Here is a 19,182-nt window from a genome sequence, read left to right as displayed (position 1 = left end):
GGCAGGGGCGGGGCCTCGTGTGACCGCCCCCACGTCTGGGTGGGCGGGGTCTGCCCCTCGCTGGGCTGCTCACCCGAGAGGGGCGTGAAGAGGGAGGGCCCGGCTGCGGTCGCGCTTACGTTGTCTTCACGGTGGGAGCCCGTAGGCCAGGACTAATCTTTGAAGAATAGCAATAAACTCCAAATTGGATCCAAATAGTGGCCTGGAGTGCACACAGCTCGCGTCTTCCCGGAGTCTGAATTAAGTCCTAGTCGTTTCTGGACACCTGCTGGGACATCGTCTGTTGCACTCTTCTGTTCAATAAAGTCACTTCTGACATCCATCGTTTATTACCTTACTTTTCTTCGGCATTATTGTCTTACCTGTTGTTCTCACTAGACAGGAAATTTCTTGACCTACACCTATACATCTTCAAAGCTTGATTATTGGTTAAAGTGGTTTGCAAGTTGCATATGTTTAGTAAAAGTAGTTGGTTTGAAAACATTTTGTTTGAATGGCATTGCAAACATAAACACTAGTTATGGATGAGCTCTACAAGTCTTTCAAAACTCTTCAACAGGAGTCAGATGTAACGTTATGGATACAGCCTTGGATTACGAGTCAAAAAATAAAAGAGATAAACCCAAAAAACTGGATTTTTCCTTAAAAACTCTAATTCACTTCTTACAAAATACTTAAAATTGTTTCCATGTAGAGAAGTTGACAGAGGAGGTTACTAGATTGTTTACGTTATATGTATGGAAACCATTCACTCGACAAATATAATTATAAATATGCCAGTCACTCTGCCAGGTATAGGAGTACATAATCATATTTTGCAGTAGGGAGACTTTTTTCCCTAAGGAAAGAGAAAATATTCCCCAAATAAAAATAGGTCATGTTGCGGTGTAATTTTGAAGGCAAAGTTGTCTCCTTCATAAATTATCTTAACATCAGATTTCAAACAGACGTGGAGGGAAAAAAAACTTGCAAGCAAGCTAACCTAAATTTGCATACTAAATTACATTGCTGTAAAAGGAATTTTTAAAAAAGTAACATATTGAAATCCAATTTAGAGTAAAAGAAAATGAGAGGTTTGAATTAGAATGTGAAATTTTAGCTTCTCTTCTTCATAAAAAGAAATTGAGGGATTATGCAAATCACCATACAATACCTATACTTAAATTGTTCCTGGAAATGACAAAATTCCAAAGCTATCTTGATTTCCAGCAGATGTATTCTTAGCATGACCAAAATCTCCAGAGGTTGCAATCTCCATTTCGACACTTGGAATGAGTTAGGGAAAATTGTCTAACACTAAGTTTTTATTTCTGATGGTCTTCAAATTATTTAACTTTTCACTTAATTGAAAGTAAAATTTACTATTTGATGGATTCCACAAAGGAAGGAAATTATTTTTAAGTAGTACCCGGTAAGTATATTTTAGTGTTATTGCAAAGACATTATGACTAAACATCAAATAAAAATACAAATTTGCTTAAGATCAGCTGCGTATATATTTCAAATAAGGTTAAATACCTTAATTTTACCATCATTGTTATTCTTGGAAATATATAGAATACTAAACTATAAGTTGCACATATATCTTCTAAATTTTTATTGTGTGTTTTTGAAGCTATGCTCTTTATTATAAAAGTAATACATGATAGTTTATTATGAGGCTCATCTTTTTCTCCTTCCCATACTCCCATTTCCTTTATTCAGAGGTAACATTTTCTCCCCTCTGTTTGCTGTTTCTTATGTAGAGTTTCAGGAATTGTTTATGCCTTTGTACTCTATTTTTATGATTACCATTTGTTAAAAGAAAACAGACTATATTACAATCTATATTCTATTCTACAACTTGATTTTTTTTACCTGACAGTATATCTTGGACATATCTCCACATTAGCTTCATTCTTTCGATTAATTACTTAGGATTCCAGTGAATGGATGTATTATTTTTTTCCCCAATAAGTCCCCTATTAGTGTATATTGATCTTTACCCACTTACGTAAATATTTTTAGTAGACTATTGACAGTGGAAATGCTGAAAAAGTTGCACGAAAGGCAATATATTTTCTAATTTTTTATTTGATTTGTCCTAATATCTGGGGACTTTAAGTGGACTTAGAAAGAAATGAGAAAGATCCCAAATCTCTTAAAAATCCTCTCCTTTTCAATTGTCTTTCACTTTTCATATGGCAATAATAAAATGAGTTGTTTGAGAATTAATGATTGAAATCAACTTGGCATTTGTAGACCTTTCCCAGAAGATTAAAACTATTTCACTCCCTTTCATCTCACTTTAAGCCTTGCTTACTCTCTCTGAAGGAAGAATTCAGACACTTGTCTGAGGAGCAATGATCAAGACTCTCTTTTGACAAGACTTTTTTTGCTCTAAGGACTCTTAAACAAAATTTGGCACTGAGCTAGGTACAGGAGGACATATTTATTGTTTCCAAAAAAAAAAAAAAAAAACACTGAAAACTGTTTCTCAAATAATTAGTTATGAACATTGGAAAAATTGTTTAGTAATACATGCTCTTACAAAAGCATATTTCAAATTAAATGTGATTAAGGTCAAGTATATTGTTTCCATATCTGTGTCTATATTACCTGAGTTTAATGATATATTTCAGGACAGCTTGGGGATGCCATGGAGAGTACATGAATCTACAATATATGATGACATCTTGGTTCAAAGTTAATCCACAAAATAGATTACACAGAGACTATGGTTAAGTTCCAAAAGATTTGGAAAAACATAATTATAAGTGATGTCATTGGTATAAAAATCTGAAATGGTTTTACTAATTATTAAATAACTGAAAACTGAATAACTTAAAAGTACATGCTTAATGAAATTATTCTTTGGACATATACTTTAATAATGCCATTTAGAAATTAATTTTCAAATTTTCCACTGAACGAGTTTACAGTTAAATATAGCTTTCATTAAGCTTGGAAACCAAGTTGAGAATAAATTAAAAATAAGTTCATAAGAAGCTATGTAGTAGGCTGAATAATGCACCCCTCAAAGATATTCTAATTCCTGAAACCTGTGAATATGTTACCTTACATAGCAAAAGGACTTTACAGATATGACTAAATTTAGGATTTTGAGAAGGGAAGTTACCCTGGATTATCTGAGTGGTCTCAGTGTAATTACAAAGGTCCTTGTAAAAGGGAGGCAGGAGGATGTGAGGAAAAGAAAGGGATATGACAACAGAAGCAGGGATAAAAGTTAGAGAGAAACGTGAAGATGCTAAACTGCTGGCTTTGAAGATGGGGAAGGGGACCACTAGCCAAGGAATGCAGGCAGCCTCTAATAGATGGAAAAGGTAAGTAAAGAAATTCTCCCCTAGAGGCTTCAAAAGGAACATAGGCTTGTTGACGCCTTAATTTTAGCCAAGTGAGACTTCTGACCTACAGAACTGTAGATAATAAATTTGTATTGTGTTAAGCCAGTACATTTGTGGTAATGTGTTACAGTAGCAGTTGGAAATGAACCCTTTTTAAAACAGTTGTACCTAACCTAACAGAGCTCTCACCAAAAATGATTAAATATCATCAAGTTGTGGTGAAAAGATGACAGCATAAGAGTATTTTACTACCGACATCAGTTGAACCAGCTATTGGCATTAAGAGCAATTCTGAGAAAAGACCCCATGTAGTTTCCTTTAATCCAACATATGAGAATCCTGTTATAAATTGGAGAAATTTATTTACTTTAAATCTTTAAATATTACCTTTGGTATATTTTCTCCTTTCTACCGTTAAAATTTGTCCTTAAAAAATAATTATCAAAACCAAAAAGGCAAGCCTAACCCTTAGTTTCTTTCCAAACTATTTTAAATTTTAAAGCAGGGCACGTTTGGGTCAGCGATTGTGGCAGTACCGGGTTCGGCCGGCGCCTGACTAGAGGGCGCAAAAGAGCCGGGCGCGGCTCGTCTGGACGCCGCGGGAGGAGGAGCAGAGCAGTAGGAACAGGTGGTGGAGGAGGTCAGCAGCTCCGCGGCCGCGAGAGGGCCATGTCGCTGCGGTGGTTGCTGCTCCGGAGCGCGCGCCGCGGGATCTTTGGGTCCGCGGAGGCTGCGCTGTGGGGTGAGCTCGGTGGTCCCTGGGTAGAGGGAGAGCCTCGGCCCCCAGGGAAGGGATGTCATGGGTGAGGGCGCTCCGCTTCCCTAGACTTCCATTAAAAGTCAGACCCATTACTCTCGGTACGTGGGGATATAGCGCTACTTAACAGTTCCTGTTCCTGCAGATTGCGGGCTACCGGGGGTCTGGGGATGCCATGGGGGATGCAGCAGAGGGATAAACATGGCTCCAGGGAGCTCGTGTAGGAAGGCATTTATAAAGGTATTGGTACTTGACTGAGCAATGAAGGTCAATTCGCGACTCCAGAAAGTGAGCAGATGGCGAGTTCCCGCCCCGGAGAGACATAATGACGGGCCCATTGTGACTCAGTGGAGAGCAGCTCTCATAGCTTGATGAAACAATCACTTAGAATTATGGCATGTTATTGCTATAAAAGCACCACCCCTAATTTTACAAATGGCGGAACGGAAGACAGCAAAGCTAGTTGGGGGACGCCTTAGGTCTAGAACTCGCTGCCTCACTCTCTCCTCACAGGTATTCCATTTTAACTGTTGGTACAGCCACTGTAATTTAAGATGTACTTTTTTCCTATGCAAATTCTTTGTTGTTTGGTTTTACCTTTGTTCAACAATCATTTATTGAGCACCTAAATCTTCCAGGCCTCCTGCTGGGGATACAGCCTCTGCAATTCACCATATTAGGGGGGAGTGGCGGGGAGGACAGACATAAGTAAACAAACAACACACAAAGCCCAGTCTAGTGAGACTGCAATGGAAGAACAACTGACTACCCGAATTGGAGAAAGTGTTAGAGAAAAGGTGGCTTTTCATTTTTAAAATCCTACTAGTAATACATGATTATATTTTCATTATATTAAAACAAAGCACAGCATAAGTTCCCTTTATATGGCCTTCCCATCCCACTCTTCCAGATATGGTTTGGTACAAATCCCTCTAAATACTTTTCTATGAGTATGCATAAATAAATGTACACGTAAAATACATATATATGTTCTATTAATATAAATCTATATTATAGATCACATTTTATATATTATTTATAATATGATCCACTCTGCATACTTTTCTTAAATTTTTTCACTTAAGTATTCAGAAGCTTTCCATGGCAACGCATGTAACTCTTTTAACCACTGCATATATTCCATAGTATGGATTACCACAGTTTATTTATCCAGTCTCCTACTGATGAATGTCTTGGTTTCCATTTTTTGCTATTATAAAAAGTTATTCAGTAATTATCAGTGTACCTGCCTCTTTGTGATATGTACAAATATTTTACTAGAATAAATACTTAGAAGTGGAATTGTTGAATCACAGTGGTGGCGACAAGTGACACCACCACTTGATCTTAAAGGAGAGTTAGAGTGTGCCACATAGAGATGAGGTAGAAAGGAATAGTGCGCATATATCATGAAGAAAAAACGAAAATAAATATTTACTAATTGTACTATGTAGCTTATTTAAACCTCACAGCACCTCTCAAAGATCAAATATTATTAATCCCATTTTGCAAATAAGTAACTAAGTCCCATAGAGTTTAAGTAATCTGTATAGGGTTACAGAGCTAAGTGGGCAAGCCAGGATTTGAACCTGGTTTATCTGACTCTAAAATCCCTGCTCTTACCACTAAAACAATGTAATTAGAGCACATGTATACTTTTTTTTCTGTGCTACAGCCCATATTTGTTTAGTATGTTCGCTATATTTCAAGAGAATTATATCTGGTAAATATTAAGATCTGGGTAATAACAAGCTTTGATTTAATGGTGTTTTACTATTCATTGCTTTTTTTGGTAAAGAAAAATGTTTCAAAGTCATACATTTATGGAGATTTTACCTGGAAGGCATCTTAGAAATAGTATAACTCATTTATTTTATAGATCATGAACCGAGCGAGGCTCAAGCAAAACAAAACTTAAAAGATGGAGAACTGTCAGTTCAAATAGCTAGGCAAGTAGCATAAAATCGCATGCACACTAAATGCTCCTCTGCTCAAGCACCTCTTTACAGAAGGCTTCTATGTTTATCTATTCTTTATATAAGTGAATGAAGAGAAAGTACTGAGTTTTTCTGTTTTAAAGCTGGGGTTTCTTGGATGAACTTTCAAAGTCATTCCTTGAGGTACTGAGTTCACCCCATAGCGAGTACAGGATTAATACCTACAATACCAGAATTAGCTAAAATGCATATAGGAAGTTCAGGTACCATCCTACCCTTCACAACCACCTAAATTCAGAGATAACCAAGGTCGGAAGAACAAGAGAAATGAGCTAGGAAAGCAGTAGTGGGGATGGGGGTCCCATGAGGATCAGGTCATCAGATCAATACACTCACCCCATCTTGTGCCTCCATTGACCTGTGACTGTTGGTAGTAGACAACAGGGTGCTGAGTGTTTAGGACAGGGCTAATGACTCAGAGGTGGGATTTTATTTTCTGCTCTTTTTTAATGGTGACAATTCCTTTTTTATTTTATTCAATTTATTTAAACTAAAAAAACAAAACCAAAAACCACACAGTTCACCCATTTCTCCCCCACCTCTTGCAAACTTATCTGTTCTCTATGAGCTTGTTTTTTTAATATACATTTTTTGGATATGAGACATAATACAGCATTTGTATTTCTCTGAGTTATTTCACTTAGTATAATGCCCTCGAGGTCCATTCATGTTGTCACAAATGGCAAGATTTTGTTTTTTATGGCTGAAAAATATTCCATTGTATATATGTATCACATTTTCCTTATCCATTCATCATCAATGGACATTTAGGTTGTTCCATATCTTGGCTATTGTAAATAATACTGTAGTGAACCTGGAGGTACAGATATCTTTTTGAATTAGTGTTTTTGTTTTCTTTGGGTAAATACCCAGAAGTGGGATTGCTGGATACAGTAGAAAAAACAACCACCTGTCCCAGTCTTGAAGGAGTGCCTCATGTAAGATATGAACCTTGTTGTTCAGCCCTGCCTTAGCTCTTGGTTATCTCTTAAACTTTTGTGCTTGTCTAAGCAACCTATTACATTTTTAATAGCTCCCAGTACTTGAGGACATGCCAAGACTCAAAAGGGAGGATCTCAGACTAGCTGGAAGTCAGACCTTCAGGCATCAGCTTTTAAAAGTATGCAGTTGAATGCAGTTCTGTGGGAATAAAAATTTAAGCCCCGTAGGCCATTAGAGCCAGGCAATCTAGGCCACAGTCACAGAAATCAAGACTTGAATATTTTTGATGTAGCTGGTGGGTAGGGTAATTGGGGCAGAGGAGGAATGAGGAGGAGGATAAGGTTTGATAAATTATGCTGGTAAAGTAGGTTGAAGGACTTGGACTATACCTGTACTAAGGAGTTTGGACTGTAATGTAATGTAGCCTGAAGGAAGTACCCAGGTAAGGTTAGATTTACCAGTGTGGAAACAACAAAATTACAGTTTATTCAAAAGTTGGGCTCAGAAAGGCGAAAATCAGGTACAGTATGTATTACTCTTGCACTCTCTCAAGAGAACCACACATAATCTCTGAGTAAATCCCAAACAGCCTGTTTTTCTTCATTGTAGGAGCAGATCACTGTTTCTTTGGTTGAGCACCAGATAAAGTGGTTGATTTACAAGTAGAGGCCATGTGGTGCAAAAAAACACACTATAGCTTTAAATAAAGAAATAGAGTAGCTAGAGGCTCATATGAAGAGAGGCCTGGAGGAACTGAGATTCTTTAAAGGAACATGCCTGCTTCAGGCTTCTTGGCTCAGAGTAGAAAGGCAGGAAATGAAGTCTTTGCTGATTATATACCCTGTTCTCCCCCAACCCCCACCCCAACCCAACAGGAGTATAGCTGAATTAAAGAATATTAAATGTCAGTTTAACAAGAAAAATATAACTATCTTTGATTTAGTTACACAGGTTACATGCTGTGATTATGTTTCCCAATGGTCAAGTGCCACAATCTTGAATTTAACATAATTATTTAAATTACCATACTTTTCCAGTTTCTAACAATGAGGAATAGTTAACAAGTATGAATTCAGCCTGCTGGCCCTTTATATTCTGGGATTCTGCAAACAACTGGTTGAATGAGAAATAGTTTGATTCCAAGTATTTTAAGATCTAATCTTAACAAAAATGAACAAACTTTTTACAATCTGAAGACATAGGGAAACCTATAGTTTGATTTTTAAAATGTATTGTGGTAAAATATATATGACATTAAATTTGCCATTTTAACCATTTTTGAGTGTACAATTCAGTGGCATTAATTATATTCACAATGTTGTGCAACCATCACCACTATTTCCAAAAATTTTCATCACCCCAAGTAGAAACTTTGTACCCATTAAGCAATAACTCCCCATCCCTCCTTCCTCTAACCCCTGGGAACCTCTAACCTACTTTCCATTTCTATGCATTTACCTGTTCTACATTTGTGATATGAAGAATCATAAAATATTTGCCCTTTTGTGGCTAGCTTATTTTACTTAGCATAATGTTTCAATATTGTAGTTTCATGTCGTATGTGTCAGAGCTTCATTCCTTTTTATGGCCAAATAACATTCCATTGTATGTATATATATCATTTTGTTTACCTGTTGTTCTATTGATGAACACTTGTGTTGTTTCTACCTTTTGGCTGTTGTGAATAATGCTGCTAGGAGCATTGGTGTGAAGTATCTCTTTAAGTCTCTATTTTCAATTCTTTTGGGTACATACCTTGGATTGGAATTGTTGGGAAACCTGTATTTTTAAGCTATTGTATTTGTTCACTTTTGCTATCGGTGAGGGAGACAAATGAAAAATAGAAGAATGCCTGGTTTTTACAAGAAGATATGGTTTTCAAAACTTATTTCTGGCTTTTCTTAACTACTTAAATGGAACCACGAAGCATTTCTTTTGGCCTATGGGCACTGCAAAAAATTTACTGAGACATTAAAGGATGAGCTGAGAAAGTTTAGGAACCTCTGGTTTATACAAAATATTCTCCAACTAATTTTTTTTTTAATTTAATACTATGTTTTGGACAGCTTACATTAAACAATATTCCATTGTATAAATGTACTGCTTATAATATAACCATTACCTTATTGATAGCCTTCTAGCTTATTTCTACTTTTTGATATTGCAAAGAATGCTGCCTATGAATATATTCTAACATTCTTATATACATTTGTATATATTCATGCTAATATTCCTAAATGTATTTAGGATACATTCCTAAAAGTAAATTTAGATTTAAATTTGAATTTATTTACCTGTAAAGAATGAGGTAATAGCCTGCGTAAAGTTTCTTCCTGATGGCTAGCTAGCTGCCCTACATATTGGTCGAATAGAATATAGACATGCACTGCATAACGACATTTTGGTTAATGACAGACTGCATATATGCATATACGGTGGTCTCATAAGATTAGAATGTAGCTAAAAAATTCCTATGCCTAGTGACATCGTAGCCCATGATCTAAAAGGATTTGCCAAAGATAAGAACGTTGTAAAAATCAACAATTCTGTGATTGAGATGGCAAACAGCTTTAACCTGGGATAAATGAGGATGACACTGAGGAGCTCCTAGAGGTGGTTCCTGAGGAATTGACTAAGGAAGAGTTGTAGGAACTGGGACAGGAATGCATAGCTGCAGAAGAGGCCAGAGAAAAGGAAACTGCAGGAGAATAAAAAGAAGAACCCCCAAGAAAACCCACGGTGAAGGTTTTAGCAGATTTTGCAGACCTTGACAGTCTCCTTAAAAAAGTTTGAAAACATGGACCCCAACACTGAAAGGTTTTCATTAATAGAGAGGCATGTTCATGGTGTATTATGTGCTTACAAGCAATTCTATGATGAAAAAAAAGAAACAAACCAAGCAGACCACCATGGACATATTTCTGAAGAATGATACCTCCTTAAGAGCCTCAGGCAGGTCCTTCAGGAGGTGTTCCATAAGAAAGCATTATCATAGGAGATGATGGCTCCATGCATGTATTGCCCCTGAAGACCTTCCAGTGGAACACGATGTGGAGGTGGAAGGCAGTGATATTAATGATCCTGACCCTGTGTAGGCCTAGGCTAATGTGTGTGTTTGTGTCTTAGTTTTTAACAAAGAAGTGTAAAAAGCAAAAAAAATTTTAATTAATTTAATATAGAAAAAGGATATAAAGAAAGAATTTTCATACAGCTATACAATGTGTGGTTTAAGCTAAGTGTTGTTACAACAGAGTGGAAAACTTTAAAAAAATTATGAAGTTTATAAAGTAAAAATGTTACAGTAAGCTAAGGTTAATTTATTATTAGAGAAAATTCTTTTTATAAATTTATATTGCCTAAGTACACAGCGTTTATAGAGTTTAAGTAATGTATATAACTCCTTAGGCCTTCACATTCACTCACCACTCACTCACTGACTCACCCTGAGCAACTTCCAGTCCTGTAATCTCTATTCATGGTAAGTGCCCTATACATGTGTCCCATTTTTTCTTTTATACTATATTTTTACTATACATTTTCTGTTTAGATACAAATTATTTACCATTGTGTTTTAGTTGCCTACAGCATTCAGTACGGTAACATGCTGTACAGGTTTATAGCCTAGGAAAAATAGGCTATACCATACAGCCTAGGTGTGTAGTAGGTAGGCTATGCCATCTAGGTTTGTGTAAGTGTACCCAGTGATGTTCGAATAATGATGAAATTGCCTAATGATGCATTTTTCAGAATGTTTCCCTGTCATTAAGTGACACATGACTGTATAATTTGAATTATCACTGTCGTTACCAGATACTGAATTCTCATAGATAGTATATTGTGGGTCTGTTTCTGGATTTAGACCTTTGAACCTTTTTCTATGCCATTTTTACACTGTTTAAAACAATTTTACTTTATGTTTAATATTTTAAACAGCATTTTAAGCACTCATTACCTTATAGTGGTTGTTTTGTTGTGAAATATGAATATTATTAACAAATTTTTTGCTAATTTTTTATTTTTTTAAATCTTTCGGGTTTTCTTTCATTTTTAATTTTTTAATTTTTTTTCATTTAATTTTTAAAATATAATTTTGGACCTTCAGAAAAGTCAAAAAGTAAAATGGTATTCACTTTATTTCTATCTAACTTCCCCTAATGTAAACATTTTACATGATACAATTACTGAACCCAGGAAATTAATGTTGATATAATCCCACTAACTAATCCACACACCTTATTTAAATTTCACCAGCTTGCTCACTGATGCCTTTTATAATCTCAGATCCGACCAAGATCCTACTTTGTATTGTCATGGTTCCTTAGTCTGCTTCCATCTGTGATAGTTCCACAGTCTTTGTCTTTTATGACCTTGACACTTTTAAGAGCGCCAGTTAATTTGTAGATTGGTTTGTCTGAGATTTTTTTCTGATCAGGTTCAGAGTATGCATTTTTGGCAAGAATACTAAGGAAGTGATGATGTGTTCTTTTCAGTGCATCGTATCGGGAGGTACATATTGTCAACATGTCTTATTACTAGTGATCTTTGAATAATTGGTTAGTGGTATCTTTCAGGTGTCTCCCTTTGTAGTTCGTATGTCCTGTGGAGATACTATTCCATTTGTCATCATACTTTCACCCACTAACATTAATATCTGTCAATGGTTCTTACTGCAACAATTATTCCTGGGGTGTTTACCTAATGATTTTTCGTTTCCATCATTCCTTCACACTTATCATTTGAAATAATCCCTTCTTCTCACTTATCCATTCAATTATATACTTATTTATTTTGTTCTATGGGTTATTACCCATTACTATATTGTTATCAATTATTTAATAAACAGTGCTATTGAGTACTTAAAAGTGGTTTCAGATGGAAGGTCCTCACATCTAACACATGGCCAATTATCTTCACTTGTAAGAGAAAATAAAATTAAAATTTTCTTAATATTGTAACTTGGATCAGGGTAAAATTTACAAATTATTTGCACAGTTTAGTTGCCAAATGCTTTATGTGTGTTAACAAGCTCCCCCCAATTAAGGGGTTTGGAGAGAGTAGAATATGGAGCTGGCACAAGACCAGCCATTAAGCGCGTAGAGCAGGATAGGGCTGCATCTTGCTGCTCAGTCAGGCTGTGTGCAAAATACGTACATCAAATACAATTTGGTAAAATCAAAAGGTCCAAGAATCGTTAGCTGACTGAAACCAGGGGGGAAATTCTCTTGACCTTCTCTTTCCAGATATTAATAGTGATATCATTTTTAAGGTGCCTAAATTATTTTATTCTTTCCAGGTTTGAAGTCAGTAGAAGGAAACTGCCACAATTTTTGTACTACTATTTTTAAAGATGTCACGTATATGGAACTTAAAAACCTCTTGAAATCCAAAAGTATTATGTTAATTGATGTTAGAGAGACATGGGAAATTCTTGAGTATGGAAAAATCCCTGGGTCTGTCAATATACCATGTAAGTGACATGTATCTTAAACTGACTTAATACAAAAATGTATATTCAGTAATTTGCTGTATCTAAAATTTAATTGAAATTCTCAACATTTCCTTTCAGTGAATGAAGTAGGTGAAGCTTTACAGATGAACCCAAAAGACTTCAACGAGAAGTACAATGAAGTAAAGCCATCCAAATCTGACAGTCTAGTGTTTTCTTGTTTAGCTGGAGAAAGAAGCAAGAAGGCTCTGGACACAGCAATATCTTTGGGCTTTAACAGGTACATAAATGAAGGATAAAAATGGGTTCAGGGATATATATTGCAAAGTTTCACATGTTACATTTTTATTGGCCTACTAAAGAATTTCTTATAATTACTGTATTAGCAATGACAGGATAGCTAGACTAAGAGCCTCTATCTTTTCATCCTACTAAAAAGTAACACAATCTTTTAAATAGGCTTAAAGTGTAAATAGTATGGTGAGTAGCCATTGCATCTCTAAATCTCTAAAGTTCTTATTTCTAAAGTTCCTATCAAACACAAAAAGTTCCTTTTTGTGTTATAAAGCAGGAGAAAACGTCTATAGCACTAACTATTTGGTGTATGTTTTCAGTGCTCAACACTATGCTGGAGGATGGAAAGAATGGGCAACCTACGAATATTCTGAGAAGAAACAAGGAAATTGAATTTTGAAATACAAGCTGGCTCTTTCCTTGCGTACATACAGCCTAGCATAGGGAATGAGCAAAAGAATGAAAATCTAGCCTGGCACCACAGGCTAATGGAAAGGGGATTCTGTATGTCAATTATTTGTTGAATCTTTTTCTCAACTGTAAATTAAGACTATCATTTCCTCCTCCCGACTTCCAAAGGCTATTGAGGACTGAGATAATGCGACTTGCCATGAAACATAAAGTTTGGGATTCTAGGAATTAAATTTAAAATAGTTTAGTATAGTGTATGGCCATGCCACCCTGAACAAGCCCGATCCCGTCTGATCTCAGAAGCAAAGCAGGGTCAGGCCCGGTTAGTACTTGGATGGGAGAACACCTAGGAAGACCAGGTGCTGTAGGCGTGAAAAAAAAGGGGGTGGGGTGGGGATTGTAAACTGACAAGGTCCTTGCAATCTGCAAGGTCAACCAAGGGTTGCCTTGCCTAAAACAAAAATAAAAATAAAAATAGTTTAGTATAGTTCAATAGTATTCCAAAAGACCAAGTTCCTTGTATTGCTTTATCATAATGTGTGATCATTTGTTATATACCTCTGTTTCAGAGGCTATAAGCTAGACCAGCAGATTAACAGATTGACCTTAAAACACCAAGAATCTGCGATCTAAGTAGATGAAATATGAACAACGAAAATAGATGAACAGCATCCAAAGACTTATGGCAGTGTTGCGACCAGCATGGTAGTGATATAATTTTGAACTTAAAAATTAGTATGATCTATGGAGATTGAAATCAGAACAGTGATTGCTTCAGTGGAGGGAAAATTAAATGGAAAAGGCAAGGAGGGAAATTTCTAGGGTGATAGAAATGCCCTATTATCCTGAGGTTTTGGTACATAGGTATAAACATTTATCAAAACTCTTTGAAGTAAACACTTAAAAATATACATTTCCTGTAATATCTTAATTAAAAATAATGAAAATAGGAAAAAGTTTAAATGTATATGACCCCCACTAGCATGAGTATATTCCTTTGGAATATCAAGTCTTATACTTGCTAGTACCCCAGTGTTCTAGTGGTGAAACAAATTTGTGCTTTTTTCCATCTGTGCCTCTTCAGACCCATCTGTTTTCAGTCTCATTTATGTAGTCATTCAGGCCTAGCAAGGCCTACCAAATAATTATAAGGACTTGGCTTGTCCTTATTAAGCCACTGGAGATCTGGAGTAGGGATGTGAAGTGATCGCCTTGAACTTCTATTGCTGTCAGTCTAGTTCCCATAAGAGCAAACTCCCTACAAGAACTAGAAAAGTTGGCAAGTACACACTTCTCTTTCTCTGTCTCTCTCTCACACACACATACACACACACTGCATGTTAATTCATCTTCTACAGCTTCCCTTCTTCTTTGATCATAGCTCTTCAAATCTTCTCTGTGTTAGTAATTCTTTGATGCCTTTAAATATATTTTGTTTATATACTTATATAAACAAATATTACTAGAGCAAATATACTAAGGTGGCAGAGATTTGAAGAGCTATGATCCCACAAAAGAGGAAAGCTGTATGGAACAAGTCACCACTGAAGTACTGCAACAATCAAAGAATAGGAATCTGGGGTAAATACACCAGGCTTTTAGTTGGAACACCTGAAAAGCTATACTCTAGGAGCAGAGGTGAACCAGAAACTGACCAACCTTCATAAAAATGTAAGGCCAGCTTTGAATCAACTAAATCCCTGAATGCATTAAAGTGATCTTCCTGATACCCTAAAGGCCTACCAGAAGTAAATCCTCTCTTGGAGAAAGATACCATTATCTAGCTACAGCAGGGGTTGGCAATAGTAAATATTTTAAGTTGCCATAGGTCTGTTGCAACTCAAATGCTACTGGAGCACAAAAGCAGCCATAGGCAATACAGAAACACAAGTGTAGCTGTATTCCAATACAACTATTTATGGTCACTTAGGTTTGAATTTTATACAGGTTTCATGTGTTCCAAAATACTTTTTTCAATTATTTTTAAACCATTTAAAAATAAGCAAACAATCTTAGCTCAAAGGCCAGCCAAAAACAAGTGGCAGGCAGGATTTGGTCCATGGGGCACAGTTTGCAGATCCCTAAGCCAGAGCCACAAATGATTCCTACAGGTTTTCATATACAATTTCAGAATTCTGCCAAAACTTACTAGAAATAGCAGTAAATAGGACCTCATGATTGAAAAATGAGAGAAAATAGACACAGATCCACAAAAGAGCTACATATTTCCAGACATACTTTAAAATAACTATGGTTTATATATTCAATAACTTAATGACAAAATGGAAAAATTATTAGAGGAATAGAAGCTATGAAAAGTATCAGATAGAAAAATCCAGAATTTAAAAATACAATAACTGAAATAAAAAAACCCAGTAGGGGGTAGATGGGTTTAACAGCAGAAGCTGATGAGATTAATAAAAGTGAAAAAACAAGTACACATATTAACATGTACAGCTCTCACAATGTTGATAGAAAAAGCAAATTCCAGAAACACACTGTACAATAGTGTGAAAACATGCAAAATAATACCATTATGTACGTATGTACATATGTATATATATATGTATTGTCTAAATTATGAGAATAATAAATACTAATTTCATAATGGCTTCTTTTGGGGAGAGAAGAAGATAGGAGGCTTTAACAGTATTGTTAATATTTTATGTAGCATGTTTGGTGGGTAAACAAATACTTATTATTCCTCTCATGTTTATAGGATAGGAACTTAGTATCCTTACTTGGAGGCACGTACACCAGACTCTACCATAATACCTTTAGATTCCTGGTACTTTTTTTAAAGAAAAAACTTATGATAATGTATCCAATTTGGTATCATATATCCTATACTCAAATATAATATACTTGTGTATTTTTGAAAAAGCAAGGGGTTAACAAATTAGAATAATTTTCTATATTAGATCAAACTTACAAAGATTTTAGTTGTTATTCTGAGATAAAAATTTAACAAATTCACTGACTTTTAAAATAAAACTCTTAAGAGTAGAACCATTAAGATGCCTCAAAACAAATATATAGCACATGATTTAATATCTCATTTAACCAGTGTCTGTTTTAATCAGAATATCACTTTTACTCTAATATAAAGGTAGATCAAAAGTTTCAGAAATGCAGAATAGCCAGATTAATTTTAAATACTATATGTACTGTACATTATTTTCATAATGAAACGTCTTTGAAAAAGTGGCAACAGTGGACAGCCTGAGTTCTGAATTAATCAAAGTATCTCAGGTTTTCTTCATTTACCTGCCTTATGATCTGTGAGGTCTCTTGGATTCTGTGATAATGCACCCTTTTGCTATGTAGTATAGACTGGATAGGGGTAGGATCAGCAGCTAATCTGAGAAATTTGTATTATTAAGGACAAGTGGAAAACTGAATGCTCCTTGTATCCAGTAAAAATTATTTTTCTGTGTCTAAAAAGGACAGCAATTTATTAGTGGAAAAATGTAGTTTTGTCACAACCCATTTCAGTGCCACGAGTTTCTTCAGGAGCAAGGTAAGAATGGAAAAGGGAAAAGGAGATTTTAATGGTAGAATCTGGCTGAAGTGGAATCCATGTGGGAATAATACCTTTCCTCCTGACCTTACGGTCTCCAAGAACTGACAACTTCGTTCATACCACCTCAGATAGCTAGAAGCTTCTGCCCTAGAAAAATTGACCCATTTCAAAGAAAAGACTTCAGAATATGATAGAGGGTGGAAAGGATGGCAAATGAAAAAGTTTTCTTGCTCCTTTAACCCTACAATGAAGCCCACTGCTGAAGAGTCCTACTCAAGCCTCTCTGTGCCTCTCATACATGAAGGATCCTGAGACAATTAAGGCAAGATTGTAACTTGAAAGACCAAACCAAACAGAAAAAAGCAACTAGCAGGAAAGTGTTAATGCAAGGAGCAAAGAAAAATTTTATACCAAAAAACCTAAATTAATATCTTTAGAATAACACATTACTCTCAAACAAGGACAAGGTGCTATTTAAAAGAAAAAGGAACTTCCAATGAACCTTTGCTCAGGAAATTTCTAGAGGATGTACGCCATTAAAACAAAGGCATAAACAAGCAAAGAAAAAGTTGACTCCCTTTATCTTTGATACCTAAACAAAAAGATGAAGGACTCAAAGGTCTCCCTGCGAGTGATCTGGGGAATATATGAGTAATAAATGATTCTGATGATAAATTAATAAAAGATACAAAGTAAATTGAACAAATTACAACCAAGGCAATTACTTCCAAAAGACAAAAATATTCCAAAAGGAAATGTAACCATAATATACAACAAAACACAACACTATTTATGCATCCTTAATGTTGAATATGAATTTAACAAAAATTATACAATTAAATTAGATGATGGGAGTAGAAGTCCCAGTGTAGAAACAGGTTGGGGGAAGGAGAATAGGGGTATAAGAAAGTGAAATGTTCATTTTCTGTAGTAGGAGGTTAGTAAATATTTACAATTGAAAAAAATCAAAAGCAGAAGCAGCAGTATGTTTAAGTATTTAAGAGCATGGGCCCTGGAGCCCAGCTGCTCAGGTTTTAAGAATTAGAATCTAATCCAAGCTTGTCACTTACTGGGCTTGTGATTAAGTTACTTAAAATTTTCTGTTCCTGAGTTTCATCCCCAAAATGATTGTTCTGTGAATTAAATGACTTCATAATGTAAAGAACTTAGAATATACTTGTCACATATTAAGTGCTCAATAAATGCTATAATTATAAGCGTGTTATTTGGAAATGTGGAAGTAACAGAAAAATATCTAAAAGTTGCTCAGCAGAGCAGGAAAGAGAAGTAGGGAGAATGGAGCAGTGGTCTAACATTTTCCTTATATCTTAGAGCAGCGCTGTCCAACAGAATTATAATGAAGCCATTATGACTTAATTTTCTTAGACTTAAAAAAGTAAAATAGGTGATATTTAGTCCTATGTAAAAAAAATCATTTAAAAATATAAACTTAAATATTTTACATTTTTTGTTTTGTACTATTTGAAATCCAATGTGTATTTTTTATATTTATAGCACCTCTCAATTCAGAGACTAGCCACATTTTGAGTGTTCAATAGCTACATGTGGCTAGTAACTATCACACTGGGCAGTACAGCCTGTGGTGATATTTGATTTTAAAAAACAATACATATCATCAGTGGCTGCTAAGTCACAGAAAGAGACAACCAGATACAATATGCTTCCTGATGAAAGACCTTATACAGAGTATTCTTAATATAATTTTTAACCAGAACCTGATCAAACCTAAATTTAGGTTCAATTACCAATTTATAGAAAACACAGGACAAAAGAAAATGTTAAATGGCACTTAAAGGACATAATCAGCAAACTCCTTATAGTGGTAAATGCTTAGTAGACAAGCAAACCAGAAAGGGGAATTTTAAGAGACAAAGGAATCCAAGAATTTTAAAAGATTTAAATAATTTATCAATGAATTGCAATATGTGGTCCTTATTTAGATCCTGACTAGGATAATTTTTTAATATTTATGAGAAGTAAAAATTTGGACATGAATATTTGACTATATAAAGTTATGACTAATTCTTATTTAGGTACAGCACTTTCTTTAAAGAGTTATCTTTTAGGAATACATACTGAAATAACTATGGATAAACTGATACAATACCTTGGATTTGCTTCATTTTAAAATAATGTGCATGTTGGAGGAAGTGGGTGGGAATTTAGATGAAATGAAATTGGCCATGAACTGATAATTGTTGAAGCTGGGTGATAGGTACATGTAGGTTCATTATACTATTTTATCTACTCTTGTATATATTGTTTTAAATTTTCTCCAAGAGGTTGAAAACAAACTACAAGTCATATGTATTAATTTTCAAAATAAAAAGTTTTTAAATATAGCTAAGCTTAAAGGAAAAATTAGGGTTAAGTCAATGACTGTGATATACAGTCACTGCTCTTCCAACCCAAGCTGAACCATAATTCCTCTTCAGACCTGATGAGAG

The 19,182-nt window shown here is 35.2% G+C and overlaps 1 protein-coding gene and 1 pseudogene across 1 annotated transcript; both read left to right on the top strand.

Annotated features, from left to right (window-relative positions):
- Nucleotides 1-3,930: 3,930 nt before the first annotated feature.
- LOC120595023 (thiosulfate sulfurtransferase/rhodanese-like domain-containing protein 3) lies at nucleotides 3,931-13,379 on the top strand. Its single transcript, XM_039853328.1, has 4 exons — nucleotides 3,931-4,086; nucleotides 12,334-12,507; nucleotides 12,607-12,766; nucleotides 13,101-13,379. Exons 1-4 carry the CDS (start codon nucleotides 4,014-4,016, stop codon nucleotides 13,171-13,173), a joined length of 480 nt encoding a protein of 159 aa, XP_039709262.1. The 5' UTR covers nucleotides 3,931-4,013; the 3' UTR covers nucleotides 13,174-13,379.
- A 64-nt stretch (nucleotides 13,380-13,443) lies between these two features.
- On the top strand, nucleotides 13,444-13,562 carry LOC120595147 (uncharacterized; annotated as a pseudogene).
- Nucleotides 13,563-19,182: the final 5,620 nt, after the last annotated feature.

This window comes from Pteropus medius, unplaced genomic scaffold, assembly GCF_902729225.1.
Source record: "Pteropus medius unplaced genomic scaffold, Ma_sr-lr_union100, whole genome shotgun sequence".
NCBI lineage: Eukaryota > Metazoa > Chordata > Mammalia > Chiroptera > Pteropodidae > Pteropus > Pteropus medius.
The sequence above is the reverse complement of the archived record's forward strand: the minus strand, read 5'-3'. Positions and strand labels throughout refer to the sequence as shown.

What these genes read in the sequence shown, in the direction of transcription:
- LOC120595023 (XM_039853328.1), top strand. Translation starts at nt 4,014, where the DNA reads ATGTCGCTGCGGTGGTTGCTGCTCCGGAGCGCGCGCCGCGGGATCTTT. An exon ending in CGCGGAGGCTGCGCTGTGGG is followed by an intron (nt 4,087 to 12,333) that starts GTGAGCTCGGTG and finishes TATTCTTTCCAG; the next exon opens with GTTTGAAGTCAGTAGAAGGA. An exon ending in ATATCTTTGGGCTTTAACAG is followed by an intron (nt 12,767 to 13,100) that starts GTACATAAATGA and finishes GTATGTTTTCAG; the next exon opens with TGCTCAACACTATGCTGGAG.